The 13,901-nt window shown below is 53.2% G+C and overlaps 4 protein-coding genes across 4 annotated transcripts; 1 reads left to right on the top strand and 3 right to left on the bottom strand.

The window, feature by feature from the left end:
• Positions 1 to 45: 45 nt before the first annotated feature.
• On the top strand, positions 46 to 1,098 carry COCCADRAFT_25846 (uncharacterized protein; the record flags this gene model as incomplete). The annotated part of the gene is made up of 4 exons (XM_007713546.1): positions 46 to 565; positions 642 to 856; positions 916 to 1,008; positions 1,060 to 1,098. Coding segments are annotated over 4 exons (867 nt in total), but the record flags the coding sequence as incomplete, so codon positions are not given.
• Positions 1,099 to 1,369: 271 nt separating this feature from the next.
• On the bottom strand, positions 1,370 to 5,371 carry COCCADRAFT_4601 (uncharacterized protein; the record flags this gene model as incomplete). The annotated part of the gene is made up of 1 exon (XM_007713537.1): positions 1,370 to 5,371. One exon carries the CDS (start codon positions 5,369 to 5,371, stop codon positions 1,370 to 1,372), a length of 4,002 nt encoding a protein of 1,333 aa, XP_007711727.1.
• Positions 5,372 to 5,833: 462 nt separating this feature from the next.
• Positions 5,834 to 7,547, bottom strand: COCCADRAFT_94707 (uncharacterized protein; the record flags this gene model as incomplete). Its single annotated transcript, XM_007713578.1, has 2 exons — positions 5,834 to 6,773; positions 6,835 to 7,547. 2 exons carry the CDS (start codon positions 7,545 to 7,547, stop codon positions 5,834 to 5,836), a joined length of 1,653 nt encoding a protein of 550 aa, XP_007711768.1.
• An 872-nt stretch (positions 7,548 to 8,419) lies between these two features.
• COCCADRAFT_25843 (uncharacterized protein) lies at positions 8,420 to 13,891 on the bottom strand (the record flags this gene model as incomplete). Its single annotated transcript, XM_007713545.1, has 1 exon — positions 8,420 to 13,891. One exon carries the CDS (start codon positions 13,889 to 13,891, stop codon positions 8,420 to 8,422), a length of 5,472 nt encoding a protein of 1,823 aa, XP_007711735.1.
• Positions 13,892 to 13,901: the final 10 nt, after the last annotated feature.

Genomic DNA, 13,901 nt, shown 5'->3' with positions numbered 1-13,901 from the left:
CGCCTCCGCCCCTCCTCCCCCACCCTCCCTCTCCCCGAACTCCAGCGCCGGTACAACGAAGACGGCTACCTCTTCCTCAAACACCTGCTTCCCCGCGCCGACGTGCTGCGGGCCCGAGAATCCTACTTCCGCATGCTCGCCCCCAGCGGCGTCTTGAAACCCTCCACTCCCCCCGTCCTCGGCCAATTCGACACTTCCAAACCCTCTTCGTCCTACCCGGGCATCGGCGCCGGTGCAACACCCAACAACGGGAAGCCAGGCGCAGATGGCACCGCTTCTCTATTCGTGGATCTAGCGCTCCAGGCGCATTATGCAGAGTGGTATAAAGAGGAGTTTTGTAAACACCCTGTGTTGAGGGATTTTGTGGCCGAATTGACGGGGTGGGGAGCGGATACGCTGAGTGTGAAGCGCAGTTTGCTGAGGAACAATACGCCGGGGAATAAGGCGATTGGCGTACATTATGATCAGATTTTTCTGAGAAAGGGCGAGGATACGAGTGTGACTGCTTGGGTGCCCATGGGAGATATTGGGTTGACGGGCGGTGGGCTGATTTATCTCGAGAATGGTAATTTGGTTTCCCCCTCTTGTTCTTTTTTTATGGGTATAGTGGCGGTTGTTGATGTGAGGCTAACGAGAGGTAGGACATCATCTTGGGAGGGAGATAGAAGAGGAATTCACGCGCAAGGCACGCGAATCAGGGTTGACGGAGGAGGAGACCAAGGATGCGTTTAACAAGAATATGATGTCTAATGGCTTGCTTGCTGATGGGCCGAAAGAGTACTCAGAGACGTTTGGGAGGAGGTGGTTGGTCACAGATTATGAAGCGGGGGATGTGGTGTTGCATACGCCTTATACTGTACGTCTGCTCACCTGCTCGGGTATGCATGTTGGATCGAAACAACTGATAGTACGCAGATCCACGCTTCGACGATGAATTACGATCCCAACGACATCATTCGAGTAGGTACGGATTTACGATTCGTGAATGGAAGTAAGCCCTGGGACAAGGTAAGTGCAGTTCATCACCAGTCAATGTGCATGTTGATAACGTAATCAAAGCGGTGGGACAAGGATTATGAATTCGATGACGGAGTTTGAGCTCGACACCCTGAGCTATGCATTTCGAGTTTTCAACTTAGGGGGGAAAGGTAAGCAAAAGGGGGTATCATTAATCTCTATTTCTCGTCAAAGTCAACCAGTACATACCACATAGATACAAATCCACGTAGCTACATGAAAGCTATGCTGCTATATTTTCAATAGATATACACGCTGAATATATACCAATCCCACCAAATCATCATCATACAGTCCCATCCATCAGCAAGCAAACTTTTCCCTCAAACCGTCGTAGTCTCAAGATAGTCCTTCAAAGCGGCGGATTCTCTGGTTCAGTAATTGCCAACGAATAGTAGTAGTCCGTCAACGCATTCATATCATCTCCAAAGTCCGTGTCAAAAGCCTCAAGTTTCTCAGCGTGCACTTCCTTGCCCCATTTCTTCAAATTAGGCACGTTAAGGGCCTCGCCCTTGAACGCAGGCTGCTGAACACACTCATAACCTAGTACACCAATATCCCAGACACCACCGCAAGCACTGCACACCAACGTCGTAGTGGCGGGATCGACAGCATTGACCGCGTTACAGCGGAAACAGGCAAAAGAGCAGCGCTCACAGAGGATGTTGGAAGTGGAGTCGGTAGCCGGGCGAGCTGGGCGTCCGCATTGTGTACATCGTGATTTACCAGGTATAATGTGTGTGGTATCAACCGTCTTCCATTGCAGACGTAGTTCATCCGGCACGCGGTCTCCACTTCTTCCTGAATCGCCCACCTCCTCGCTGGTCGTCTTGATGAGATTTTCTCGACAGGCTGCGATGTCACATTGCAGCCCACGTGCTGTCGCAAGATCAAGTTGAAGCTCGAGAGCTTGTTGACGCAGAAACGGCGCATCGACGCTCTGGTCGAATGGGCCCATGTATTGCGGTCCTTGAACTGCTTGTCGGATCGGAAAGCCGCCCATAGGTGCAAGCTGCATTTGGCCGGTACCGAGTAGATGGCGGGCCTCGGCGATTCCTGATTCGGGTACTGGCACGGTCATTTCGCCAGTCTCGTGGTCCTGAATCTCGTCTTGCTCGTGGTCTTGGTAAGAAAGATAGCGAAGCTTCTCTGCGTCCTTGGGCGTGACGTCATCTCTGCCCACCTCAAGCACATTAGCTGAGCCGTTGACTTCACCGATGATGAGCTTGCTGTAGTCGGCATTGAATGCGCCTGACATGATGCCTGAGTTTGTGGTAATGACATCCTTGATGAATGTGTCCTCCTTGGCTCTTGTGACATCCCATACCTTGACAACGCCGTCGGAAGATCCAGAGTAGAGTCTTGTAGCGTTCTCGCCCCAGGATAAGAATCTCACACCAGTATCAGTGATTTCATGTTTGACTCCTTCTTGTAACGGCATCAAGGACCGGCCGTGTGAAACAACGCGTAGAGGATCATCTGGCCATCGACCATCCCACACATAGACTCGACCATCCGTGCACCCAGCTGCAATAAGATGCTCGTCATGTGGGCACCAAATGACATCATTGATGTCCAAGGCCTTGCAGTCGAATTCCATGGGAGAGGTGAACTTGTTGAGATTATTGATGTCGTACAATCTGATACATGACCGCATTCCTCCGTTAGCTTTGCCACCTCCAGCCACACATCCAGCTGCAAAGTACGGCATCCATGAACGATTGGGGTTGAATGCAACATCAAAGACGTTTTTGCTCGATCCATGGATAGGGAGTGCGCTTTCGGCCTGGATGTCCCACAAACAAAGATCTCCAGTAGTGTCAAAACCAGTCTCTTTCAGATTAGCGCCGAACCCAGCCAGAAGGAGGCCACCATACTTGGGCTCGAACTGTATCGCGGTAGGCAGGATCTTTAAATCAGGTCGTTCATTGGCTCTAACGGACTCATAGCTGAACTTGTCAAACTTGGAAGGATCCTCTTCGTTTATTCTAAGCACCCGTATTGACCTTCGAGCGACACGAGCTGCAGTTGCTAGGACTCCAGCATTGGAGCGATTGACCGAGAGAATATCGATCGGATCCTTGACATTCAGTTTTGCACCCAGGATCGGTTGCACGACGTCGCCCTCAGTATACCATATGCCAATGTGGCTATCGTAGCCTGCTGAGTACAAATATCTGCCGCTGGTTGAAAAGGCCACAGAACTGACTGTAGAGTATAGCTTTGGGTCTTGTGATGCAAACATGGCATGGCTCGAGTTAGCACCGGCCTCGGTCCTTTCGCGCTTCCTATAGTGTTCAGCCAGTTCATGTATTGAGCCATGGATCATATTGCCGTAAAGCAAATTGTTAGGTCTGTTGTATTGCATAGAGTCTGGGTCATCTACAGCGACTGCGCCTGCCGCGAATCGCTCACCATCTGGAGCCCATGCCACAGTGTGTATGTCGCTAGAAGCGCCTGTCCAGAACGCCGATGGGCCGATTGTGTCCATGATTTGATTCTTGACTTGGTATGTAAGAGGCTTTGCAGCAGCTTGCCACCCCCTCCTTGACTGGCATCCCAATTCGCGCTGGCGTATGATTGACGTCGTAGACGGTTTTTGTGTCGAGCTCATAGAGACATCGGGCCGAGCAGCTGCAAGTCTTTGGACGTGCGAAACCTCGGGGATTTGTCCATCCTGTGCATCTTCCACAAACGCTTCGATGCTGCTTCTATCTCGACAAGGGAGACGTTGTCGCAGAACTTCCACTAGTTTGAGCATCTTAGGCTCGGAAAAACCCTTCAGAAGTTCTCGAAGTTGTCTTCGCTTTGTACTGTGTCTCAATTGCAAGGGCCTTTTGATTGAGACAATGGTCTTTTTCACAATCTTGATTTCAGCTGGGCTAAAATCCACATGAAGTAATGAGCCTTGCCATTTGCGACTCGACAGCTGATCCCAACAGAATCCAGGAGGGTTCTGCATCATCTTACGCTCTGATATGCTCAGGTATGGCACCAATCTTGATGGAGCATCACGAAAATTCTTATACAGATCCATCACCAACTTCGCGTCTCCAGCGTTGAACTCAACTTCTACTGGGTCATTATCGACAGTAAAGGCTGTATCAGGTGGAGGTGAGTCATCTTCTGGGGTTTCAGACCGTGTAGGTAAGGTGTCATTGAACATCTCTCCAAACACATGCTCGTCAGCATGCTCGTCGGTAGGATCGTCAGCAAACACGTCTCCTGCCCTGATGCGCTGTTTTGGCCATGTGTAATTAATGCGTTGCGCACGGCGTGGCCGCTCCCGAGAAAGCGCAGAATCACCACCAGAAGAATAGTCGTATTCAATTGTCTGTTGCACTGATTGTGTTTTGGGCGCGACAAATCTGTTTCCATGAATTCGCGACCAGTCTATGCTCGCCTCTGCGGCGAAGCGTGGGGGTAAGACCAAAGTCGGTGGATCTTGGGACCGATCCCTCTTGTTCAAGACTGTAGAATAGCGACTCTGGAGTGTAGTATACTCCCGGTACGGCATATCCTTGTTGTATTCTGCAGTAATTTCCGACCACTTGTATTGTTTGATTTCCTTTAGGAATATTAGTAAGTGGTCCTGAGCTGTGTCGAATGGTTTGTGAACCGTCTTGCGACGTTTTGCGCGAGTCGTGAAAGGGTCCATGGCCGGCATCGTCGACTCGGCCGTAGGCGCAGTCGGGCGGAAATGGTCGGATGCTAAGACTGATTGGTGGTTGACCAAAGCATTGCCTGTGGGTTGTTGTGATCCGGCCACGTCCGAAGTTAAAATGTTAGCTGTGGAAGCATCCTTGTCTTCTTTCCATGACAACCCAAAAGGGGCACCAAAGTAATTTGCGTTTTGCGGTGCATGGAATGAGGGCGAACTTGTTTGTTGAGCAGGAAGTGTTCTGTTTGACGTGAAAGACGGCGGGCCTGTAGGCTCTATCTTAGCCCTCTTGGCTGCCCTGTCGGCTCCAAATGGCGCATCGTAGGTGTACCCATTATGTTTTTGCGAGGACACCAGTACACCGTTGTTTTGCGACATGGTAATCGCACTTATCGGCCTCGCGACTGTCGGTCGCATGTTTTCGTGTAGTGTCTGCGCCTGTTGCCGTACTGCAGGATTTGTGGATGGGGCCTGCACATATTGTGGACTGCTTCCGGGAGGAGGTGGATAGTATACGTTTGTCGGCTTCGGTGCAGGAACGCGAGGGTTTAGTCCTGGGACGGGAGGTAAAGATACATCGTGCCTCGCAGAGTAATCTACCCCTACAGGCAACGATTGACGGCGTCTGGCATTGTATTCCTCATCGGCGTCATGGGTGAGATCAATCACTGTATGTTGCCAGTCGCTGCGCATGTTAGGTTTGCTTGTGTCCAAAGGTGTGTCAAGTGTAAAGCAGTGTTTGTGGCGCGGCATTCCTTGAAAAGGATCTGCTTATCTCATCGCAATCAGACGTACTAGCGAAGGACAGCAAGTCCATGGGAGTGAGAGCGAGAGTGAGAGCGAATGTGAAGGAGTGTGCGAGGCGCAACACTATGGAACCGCGCAACGCGTATCCCCCCGCATGCACTAGCGCCGGCTTTAGCGGCGGGCCCTTACTGAGGCTAAAGCCTCCTGTGGCGCACCTTTGACAGCTAATCACGTATCAATCAAGTCGCTTTGGCTGTTTCAGCAATGTGAAATGGATGATTGCAATTAGCATTATTTGTGCATCAGCACTAACACGTAAGTAGTACATATATATATGACTACATCCGATAGATTTATGCCAGCTCCAGCCGTGGGTGTTCATCCAAAACGCGAAGCCTGCGCACCACCTCAAAAACCCTTCTTCGCATTGTCGTAATCCACAGCCTTTTCTCCCATACCCTCGACATCATGCCTGCTGTCCTGTACTGCTAGCCCCGCAACAACGCCCTCCTCACCAGGCTCCACATCGTTGGGGACCGGTGGACCCGAGAATTCCTTTCGTCCTCGGATGAAGTACCATACCACACTAATTGTCGCGAAGCCAGCAAAGACAACACTTGCGTAATTCATCGTCGCTGCCTCAACAGGCAAGCTCACTGGCATACAGAACAGTACGACAGCCAGGCAAATCCAGGCAATCATGGCAACGTTGATCGCGTAACCGAAGCGGCCAAGGGAAAATGACGAGTTGCGGACTGCCCTCCGGCCGCGAATAACCGAGATGAGAATGGGCATGCCGTACGATGTGCTCAGGCAAATGGTAGCAACACCGGTAAAGGAGTTGAAAGCAGCAGACGAGCCAAAGTAGATGAGACCCAAAAGACAATCCACAATGGTAGAGAGGACGAGCGCCATCAGAGGAATGTCAAAACGCTTATCGACCCTGGCCCAAAGACGCGAACCAGGAATTGCACCATCGCGAGCAAAAGCATATGTGCAGCGTGATGCAGCAGTCAGCGCTCCAGTGCCGGCAAAGATGAGAATGCCGAGAATGAGGAAGAGAAGACCAAAGCCCCCGCCGGCGCTACCCGTGACGGTCTTGAAAAGGAGACCGATTGGCTGTCCATTAGCGACGTCAAGCAGCATCTTCACATCGGGCAGGACGAAGAGAATGGGAATCAAGTAAATGACACCCGTAACACCTGCAGCGGCAACCGAAAGAACAATGGCCTTGGGGACTTCGCGTGATGGATTCGAGACTTCCTCGCACATGGCCGCGACCATGCCATAGCCAGTGAGTGTGTACGCTGCTTGTAAAAGGCCGACAAAAAATGCCCATCCCGATGGCCTAAATCATGTGAATTAGAATTGCGACTAGGGCAGTATGCAGGATGCAAATAAGCACTTACCATCCGCTTTGGCTAGCGTCATAGTGCGTGAAAACAAAGTCTGCGTTTCTCTTAACGTCAGCCATGCTTAGCAGGACAACCAAGATGATGACCACACTAGCAGCCGTCCAGTAAATACAGATCTTGTTGATAATGTCCAAGTGTTTTGCGCCAAAGATGTTGATGGTCATGCAGATGAGCATAACTGCCCAGAACATGAGAACCGTCTGCCACTGATTCGGCACGAAGTCTTCATCCCAGAGCGTAATGGCAGACAGAATGAGTTGACCGCCAGAGAAGTTGATGGAGAGGGTGACAGTCCAGTTTCCGACTAGGGTCAGCCAACCAGTTACCCACGAGGCGATGGGGGCCCATTCGCGCGTCGACAGCATAGCAGACCAGTAGTAGACTCCACCAGCTGTCGGGTAGACGGCACAGATTTCAGCAAGGGAAGCGGCGATGCATAGCGAGATGAGCGAGACGAGGACCCAGCCCCAGAGAATAGTCACTGACTGGCCGTCGGTGAGCGTGATGTACATGGTAGTGCTGAGACCGAAAGGAACGGCCATGATGGCGAAGGACATGCCGAGGACGCTCAACATGGACAGGTTTCGTGGGAGTTCGGACTGGTAGCCCATCTTCGCGAGAGCAGCGTCGGCGCCTGGGTCGTTGACGGACCGCCGACGGACGCCATCTCCCTCGCCCTGGGTGATGGAGAGGCTTCTCTTGGTCATGGTGGTGGCTCGCTGTGGTGAAGTCCAATCGTAGCTCGTGATGAGCGCCTGTGCGCGGTGCTGCAATGGGATGGAATGCGACGAGATGCGACGGCTGCCAAGGTCGCCAACGATGGGTAACAAAGGACAGGGAGGCAGGGCCGCAGATATGGGTGCAGGTATGTATAAGGATACGGAATGTTGTCGCGTGCGAAAAGGCCCGCAAGTGCTCCCCGCAGCCAGGGTGGGAGATAAACGGCGTGATGCCGGGCTAGTTCTGAATCGGGTCTTCAGCTTGACATGTTCCGAAGACTAGTAAGCGGCTTGGGATGCGACGCTGCAATCGTCGTTGCTCCACAAGTGCAAAGCAGGGCGGGCCCGCCCTTGCGAGGATGCATATGCATACGAAGGAATATCAAGGCGGCGTGCTGGAGGGCATCAAGCACCAGAGATAAGACATCGCCAAAAGCCAACCAGGGCCCGGAAACGTAAAGATTGCCGTCAAGTCGTAGTCAGGAATCAGAAGGGCTAGGCGGTTGTCGTGCGTCATCTCCGCTGTCGGTGCACTTACCCCATCTTTTCGCGCCTATCGCTCCAGTCTGTGCCAGTCATCCGACGGGCCTTTTCCGTATCTTTTGTCAGAGCACCCAACAACACCCGCTATCAACATGCCCTGTGTCATTCCACCTCCAAAAGCACAAAGCCAAGATAACAGCAAAAAAATAAATCGTTATTGTACATACACCCACAACCCGGGATGCTGGCTCCCGTCTAGTGCAGGTACCGGACACAAGCGTCACGTCTTTACCCGACACATTCACACAATCCTTGCACTCATACACATACCTCTCGTAAAACCGTAAAGTCTACCTAATTCGTCTCCTCTGATCTCTCTACTTGGCCATGACATCCACATAACGGCCGCCCTTCTTCTTCTTTCCTGCTGCTGGTCCCTTCCTCGCTTGAGGCGCTCCCAGCAAATCGTCAATACTACTAGCGTTACTCATACCTGTACCAGGCCGTGATGGTGGTCCTGATGCAGCACCAAAGCTGGGTCGCGCTAGGATAGGCGGTTTAGGCCCGACAAGACCTTCTTCATCCGACTCAGCAATGCCTGGCGTCGATGCACGAGAGCCAGCACCGTGCAGTGGTGGTGGCAATGACGACGAGCGCAGGTTCGAGACGGGTGGACGCAATGCGCCTCCAGTTGGAGGCCCAGCAGATGACGGAGGTGCGGGAGCAGCGCTTCCTGAAGCGCTCCGAGCTGCCCCAGGTGGGCCAGACCGTGGAGGCGGAGGGGTGGCAGTGGGCTTGGGCGCATCTGTTGCGCCCGCCTTCTTGTTGACCCACTTTCCGAGATCAGTGTCGTAAACGAAGCTGCTCTCTTCTCCAAGCTTGGCTTTGATAGGTCCAGGCCCAGCGTTCGGGTCCTTCTTGAACCACCCAGAAAGCCAGCCTCCCTTCTTCGCCGCTGCTGCCTCCTTGTCGCGTTTTGCGTCTTCCTCCGCAGCTTTGCGAAAGGCCTCGTCTGCTTTCCTGTCTGCCTCAGACTTGGAGCTGCTGCCACCGCTGATTTTCAATGCAGAGGCACGAGCAGCCAGGTCATCGTCGTCGTCATCGTCCATGAAGGATTTCTTCTTCTTAGGTTGCTCCTCTTCCTCCTTGTCATCCTCATCGGGGTTGTAGGGCTGATATGATGGAGGTTCATATGTGCCGGACGATCCCTGCCCCTGCTCATCCGTTGCAGGTTGGGCGGGCTCGTCGAAACTCGCCTGAGGCTGATACCCGCCAAATGAAGGAGAAGGGGCTAGCCCTTCGACAGAAGACATAGGCATATAAGGACTATTGTACGAGGCCTGACGAGGGCTGAAGTCCTGACGAAGTGGGGAGTACGATTGAACCTTGCCTTGTGTGCGTGCGCTCGGTGGGCTCAACTGGTTCTGTGTAGGGCTCAATATGCCTGACGTTGGAGTCATCGGAGTGTACGAGTCCGACGCGGCTCGCATGCCAAAGCTGTCGTTTGACTCCATCGATGGCCGGCCCTGAGGCTCGTAACGAGATCGCTGTTGCTCCGAAGATGACCTTGGCGCATATGCATTTGACGGAGCGTACCTCGAGTTGGCTGGTGCTGCTGGTTGTGCAGGTACGCCGAAGCCGGACATGGTGCTATACAGGTCCACATTTGACTGCGATGGCGTGAGGGCTGGACTGCCTCCAGCAATGTTGGCAAAGGGTCCAGATTCTGTTCCGGCCGGCCTCCCCCCATCGGCTTCGTCGTCGCCTGCGATGAAACTGTTGAATTTTGAGAGCAGAGAGCTTCCAACTTTATCCATGCTGGGCTTGGAAATCCATGAAGAAGAACCATCCTTGGGCGATTGGGACAAGCGCTGGCTCAAGTCGTCTAGGGCAGTGATGAAGGCCGGGTTGTAGTATGGAGAAATCTGTGTTGTTGCCTTTATAACTGCCGCAATAGAGTCGCAGTATGCTTGTGCATCCGTCTTGTAACCATTTTCCGCTAGCTGATATGCATGTGCCAGTTTGTAGTGTTGCAAATGCGGCAGCACGTACGGTACGCTTGGTGATGATAACGACATGGCGAACTCGAACACTTCGGTCAGAAGTATCGGCTCAAGCTCAATGCCTGTTTCTAGAGGGTACCGGTGGTGGTCAGCCCCAATAAGCACAAGATCGGCTGCGATATCCTCGATGCCACCAATCTTGATGACTGAGCGGGCAAAGATGAAGCAAATGTGCGCAGCTTCGACTCGGCCATACTGAGCAAGCAGTCTTCCAAGAGACAACAGTGCCGATGCATCACCCTCGCTGCGGTTATTCAAAATCAACGCAATCGTCTCACGCCACTTGTCCAGGCCCTGGAGTGCATTCTGGGTAGCTCCAGCCCCATCTGCACGTATCATCTGAAAGCCGACACGAGCTGACGCCGGTACTAATTCATCAGTGCAATCTTCGTGGTTGCCAGCAAAGACCTCATACAATACGGCCAATGCCTGGTTATTGCGCCCGACATTTTTGACTTCTTTTCGGACAAATTCTTGGACAACTCGTTTCCATGTGTCTTTGTTGCCAGTCGAAGATAACAACATAGCATGGCCCCATAGTCGCTGGTCAACAGCGTGCCAGACTGCCTTTTCGCGGTCACCTTGAATAAGCATATTTTGCAGGTTTTCGAGGGTCCGCGGGTCAGAAGGTTCTGCTTGGATGGTTGAGGTATTGGACCTTGAGCGCCCAACTATGTCCACTCCGGTTGCATAAGAGCCGTCGGCATCTGGGACTTCTTCCTTAACAGGGGAGAATATCTTCTTAAAAGCGACCTCCGCAGGTGCACCTTCTAATCGACCATCGTGCTCAACGAGAATCTGCATGAGCTTCCATAGAAGTATTCTGTCTTCGAGGCGCTTGATGTCGTCTTCACTCATGGAATGTTCGAGTGCAGGCTCTTTAGATTGAGCATCTAGCACTTCAATCTTGCGGCCAAGCCATGCCAGTACCTCCTTCTTCTTGCTCTTTGCCTTGAGCGGCCCAGGGAACTTCGCGATATCTTCTGGCAGAGGCAATACTTCCTTGATGCTCTGAAGACGAACCTCGCCGGGGCTGGTCTTCATCATTGGCGCCGAACCACCGCCTCCATACCGAGGAATTTGCTTTGGGAAGCTCGTTACCACAGTACCTCCCAGACCCCATGTGAAGATGGGATATCCCTTCCACCTCCCAAGTGGGTCAGCTGCACGCTCATCTTCAGGTACAATGAAGTCGTAGTTGGCCGATGCCTGCTGACGGTGGGGTATGACATTGACTGTGCTTGAAGCAGATTGGGATGGCCCATAAGCCATGGCTTGGGGCATAATGCCAATCATAGATCCCCCTAGATCTGAGCTACTCACGTTACGAAGAGGCTGCTTCATCGTCGCTGTTGGAGACTGAGACTGAGAGCGTTGCGGGACGGCTGATTGAGCTGGCTGATACCTGGGCACATAGTTGTCCCTTTTGCGCGGAGATCCCACATTCGATGAAGGCGTACTGCGTGGAGGCGGAGTCTCGGATCTCCCAGACGTGGGTGGTCTCGAGCTCAGTGTTGAATCTTGTTCTCCAATCTCGGTTACCTCTCCTAATGGACTCCTGATCGGCGGACGTGGCGTACCATCGATTGACTGAGAAAGCTGGTGAGTTGGCGGGGCTTGAGGCTGAGATTCAGACTCTTGCCCGTGTTGTTGAGGCATACTATGGAAAGCTAGCGGGCTAGATGTGCGAGGCGCAAAAGGCTGGGATGGCGTTCGCGTCAAGTTGTTATGCGGCTCAGATGCGTACCGACCATGAGGTTGTCCCTGGGGTGGAGGTGCAGGCGAGTAACGAGCATTTGCGGCAGGCACGGCGGCAGGCGGGGCAGGAGAATACCGTGCATTACTTGCTGGTGCTGAAGGCGGTGGGGCGGGCGAGTATCTGTTCGTGGGAGGTGCGGGCGCGGGCTGAGGCACAGGAAGGCTGTTCGTCCGCGCGGGTACCGATGGTTGACTTGGGAACATGGGTAGCTGTTCAGGTTGCCTAAATGGGGGAGGTGTCGCAACATTGGCATTATTAGGGAGGAACTCGTTCCTCAGAGAGGACAATGACGGTGTGCGCTCTTTGGGCGGCATGTGTGGAGGTGGTGGTTGTACTGGAGGCTGGACAGGCACATTCGGCTGCGGAGTGTAGCGTCCCGACGGCCGCGGTTTGGAGGTCACAGGTAGTTCGGCAAAGAAATCACTCGAAGGCGATTTTGATGTTACAGCGGGTTTTGGTGGAGCTGTTGCTGCTGGTGGCATTCCACTTATCTGTGCCCGCATCGAGTGACCCGAGGATGGTGGAGACAGGCTAGCCGTCGACATACTCGATGAAAGAGGAGGTGGCCGTGGAAGTCCACTATTCGAAGACACACTACTACTACGTGGAGGCGGAGGGGTAGGCTGTAATGCCGGGACCGTTGCACGAGGAGCCGGTCGCTTTCGGGTGGTGACAATGTCTTCTGGTAGATCGTAAGGCGAAGCATAGCCACCCTTGGATTTATCAACAAAACTTTGCGCTGAGCTCACTGGAGGAGGACGGGATTGTTGCTGCTGTTGGTATGCCAAATTCCGCCCAAAGCCATCATAAGCCGGGGTAGCCGCAGGGGTTGGCTGCGCTTGGGGGGCATATGGGCTCGCAGCAGGGACTGCAGCTGGTGTTGCAACTTGAGGCGCATACCGGCTTGCAGTACCTGATGGATGTGACTGTACGGGCTGTTCTGCTGGCGCAGGGGGTTCATCTTCGAGAAAACCCTCGTCATCACTCAATTCAATGACCGGTCCATCTTCCTTGTCAGGCAAGAAATCGTCGTCCAAGTCGAGGTCCAAATCCCACTCGCTCTTCTCGGGGGCTTTCGCCTCTGCCTGTACCACATGCGCACCGGGGGTCTCATCTGTAGACTGCGCAGGTTCAATCTGTTGGCCCGCAATTGTACCGAAAAAGTCCTCTTGTTCTTCTGTGTTGCCCCAGTCGATGTCTGCGCCTGCGTTTCCACCCACAGTGGTGTTTCCAATAGACTCGTCTCCTACTGTTGTCCCAACAGCTTCTACCGCAGGTGTTGGTAAAGCGGATTCCTGGGGCTGTCCACCAAGATCGAAGGCATCGTCACCGGAAGTACCCCACTCATCTGCTTCGGTGTCTGCTACCAGAGGTGCCTTTACACTTTCAGTGACAGCATCCTCTAGAACAGTGCTTTCACCTTGGTGCTCATAATTCACTTCCGGATGCGCTTCGGCATTTGGTTCTTCGTCGGAGCTCTCTTCCTCACTCTCTTCCTCTTCTGACTCTTCTTTATCTTTGTTCGCTTCAGCGTTTGCTGGGGCAATTTGTTCCTCGATGTTGAGCGCCTGCGTTGCGTTTACAAGATCCTTCTCAGCCCCGCCTGCTCCGGGTTCCTCCTGGGATTGTTGCACTGGCGGTTGTGATGCGCTCTGCTCTCCATGAGCAATAATTTCGCGCGCCGGAGATTCATCGTTTGACTGTTGCCCAGCAGTTGCAGACTTGATTGAAGATGGAGGCGCAGTCGCTGGTGGTGCGGTTACAGCGGGTTGGGACGGAACTTTGTCTTCATCTTCGTCCTCGCTGTCTTCTTCCTCCGATTCTTCCTCATCGTCATCGTCATCCTCTTCCTCTTCCTCTTCCTCTTCTTCGGACGAAGATTCTGGCTCGGGCTGCGCCGGTGGTTTCGCGTTGGCTGGTGCACTGGCTTCCTTTTCGCTTCGCAGCGCAGGGTTCCACGAAGCGGACGATGGGGTCAAAGGCGCGCCACCATAGGCATAAGAAAAGTTGGGGGCGTCTTCGTCCATGAAGCGATTA

The sequence above is a fragment of the Bipolaris zeicola genome (genome assembly GCF_000523435.1).
Source record: "Bipolaris zeicola 26-R-13 unplaced genomic scaffold scaffold_63, whole genome shotgun sequence".
NCBI lineage: Eukaryota > Fungi > Ascomycota > Dothideomycetes > Pleosporales > Pleosporaceae > Bipolaris > Bipolaris zeicola.
This window is presented reverse-complemented; position numbering and strand designations above follow the sequence as displayed.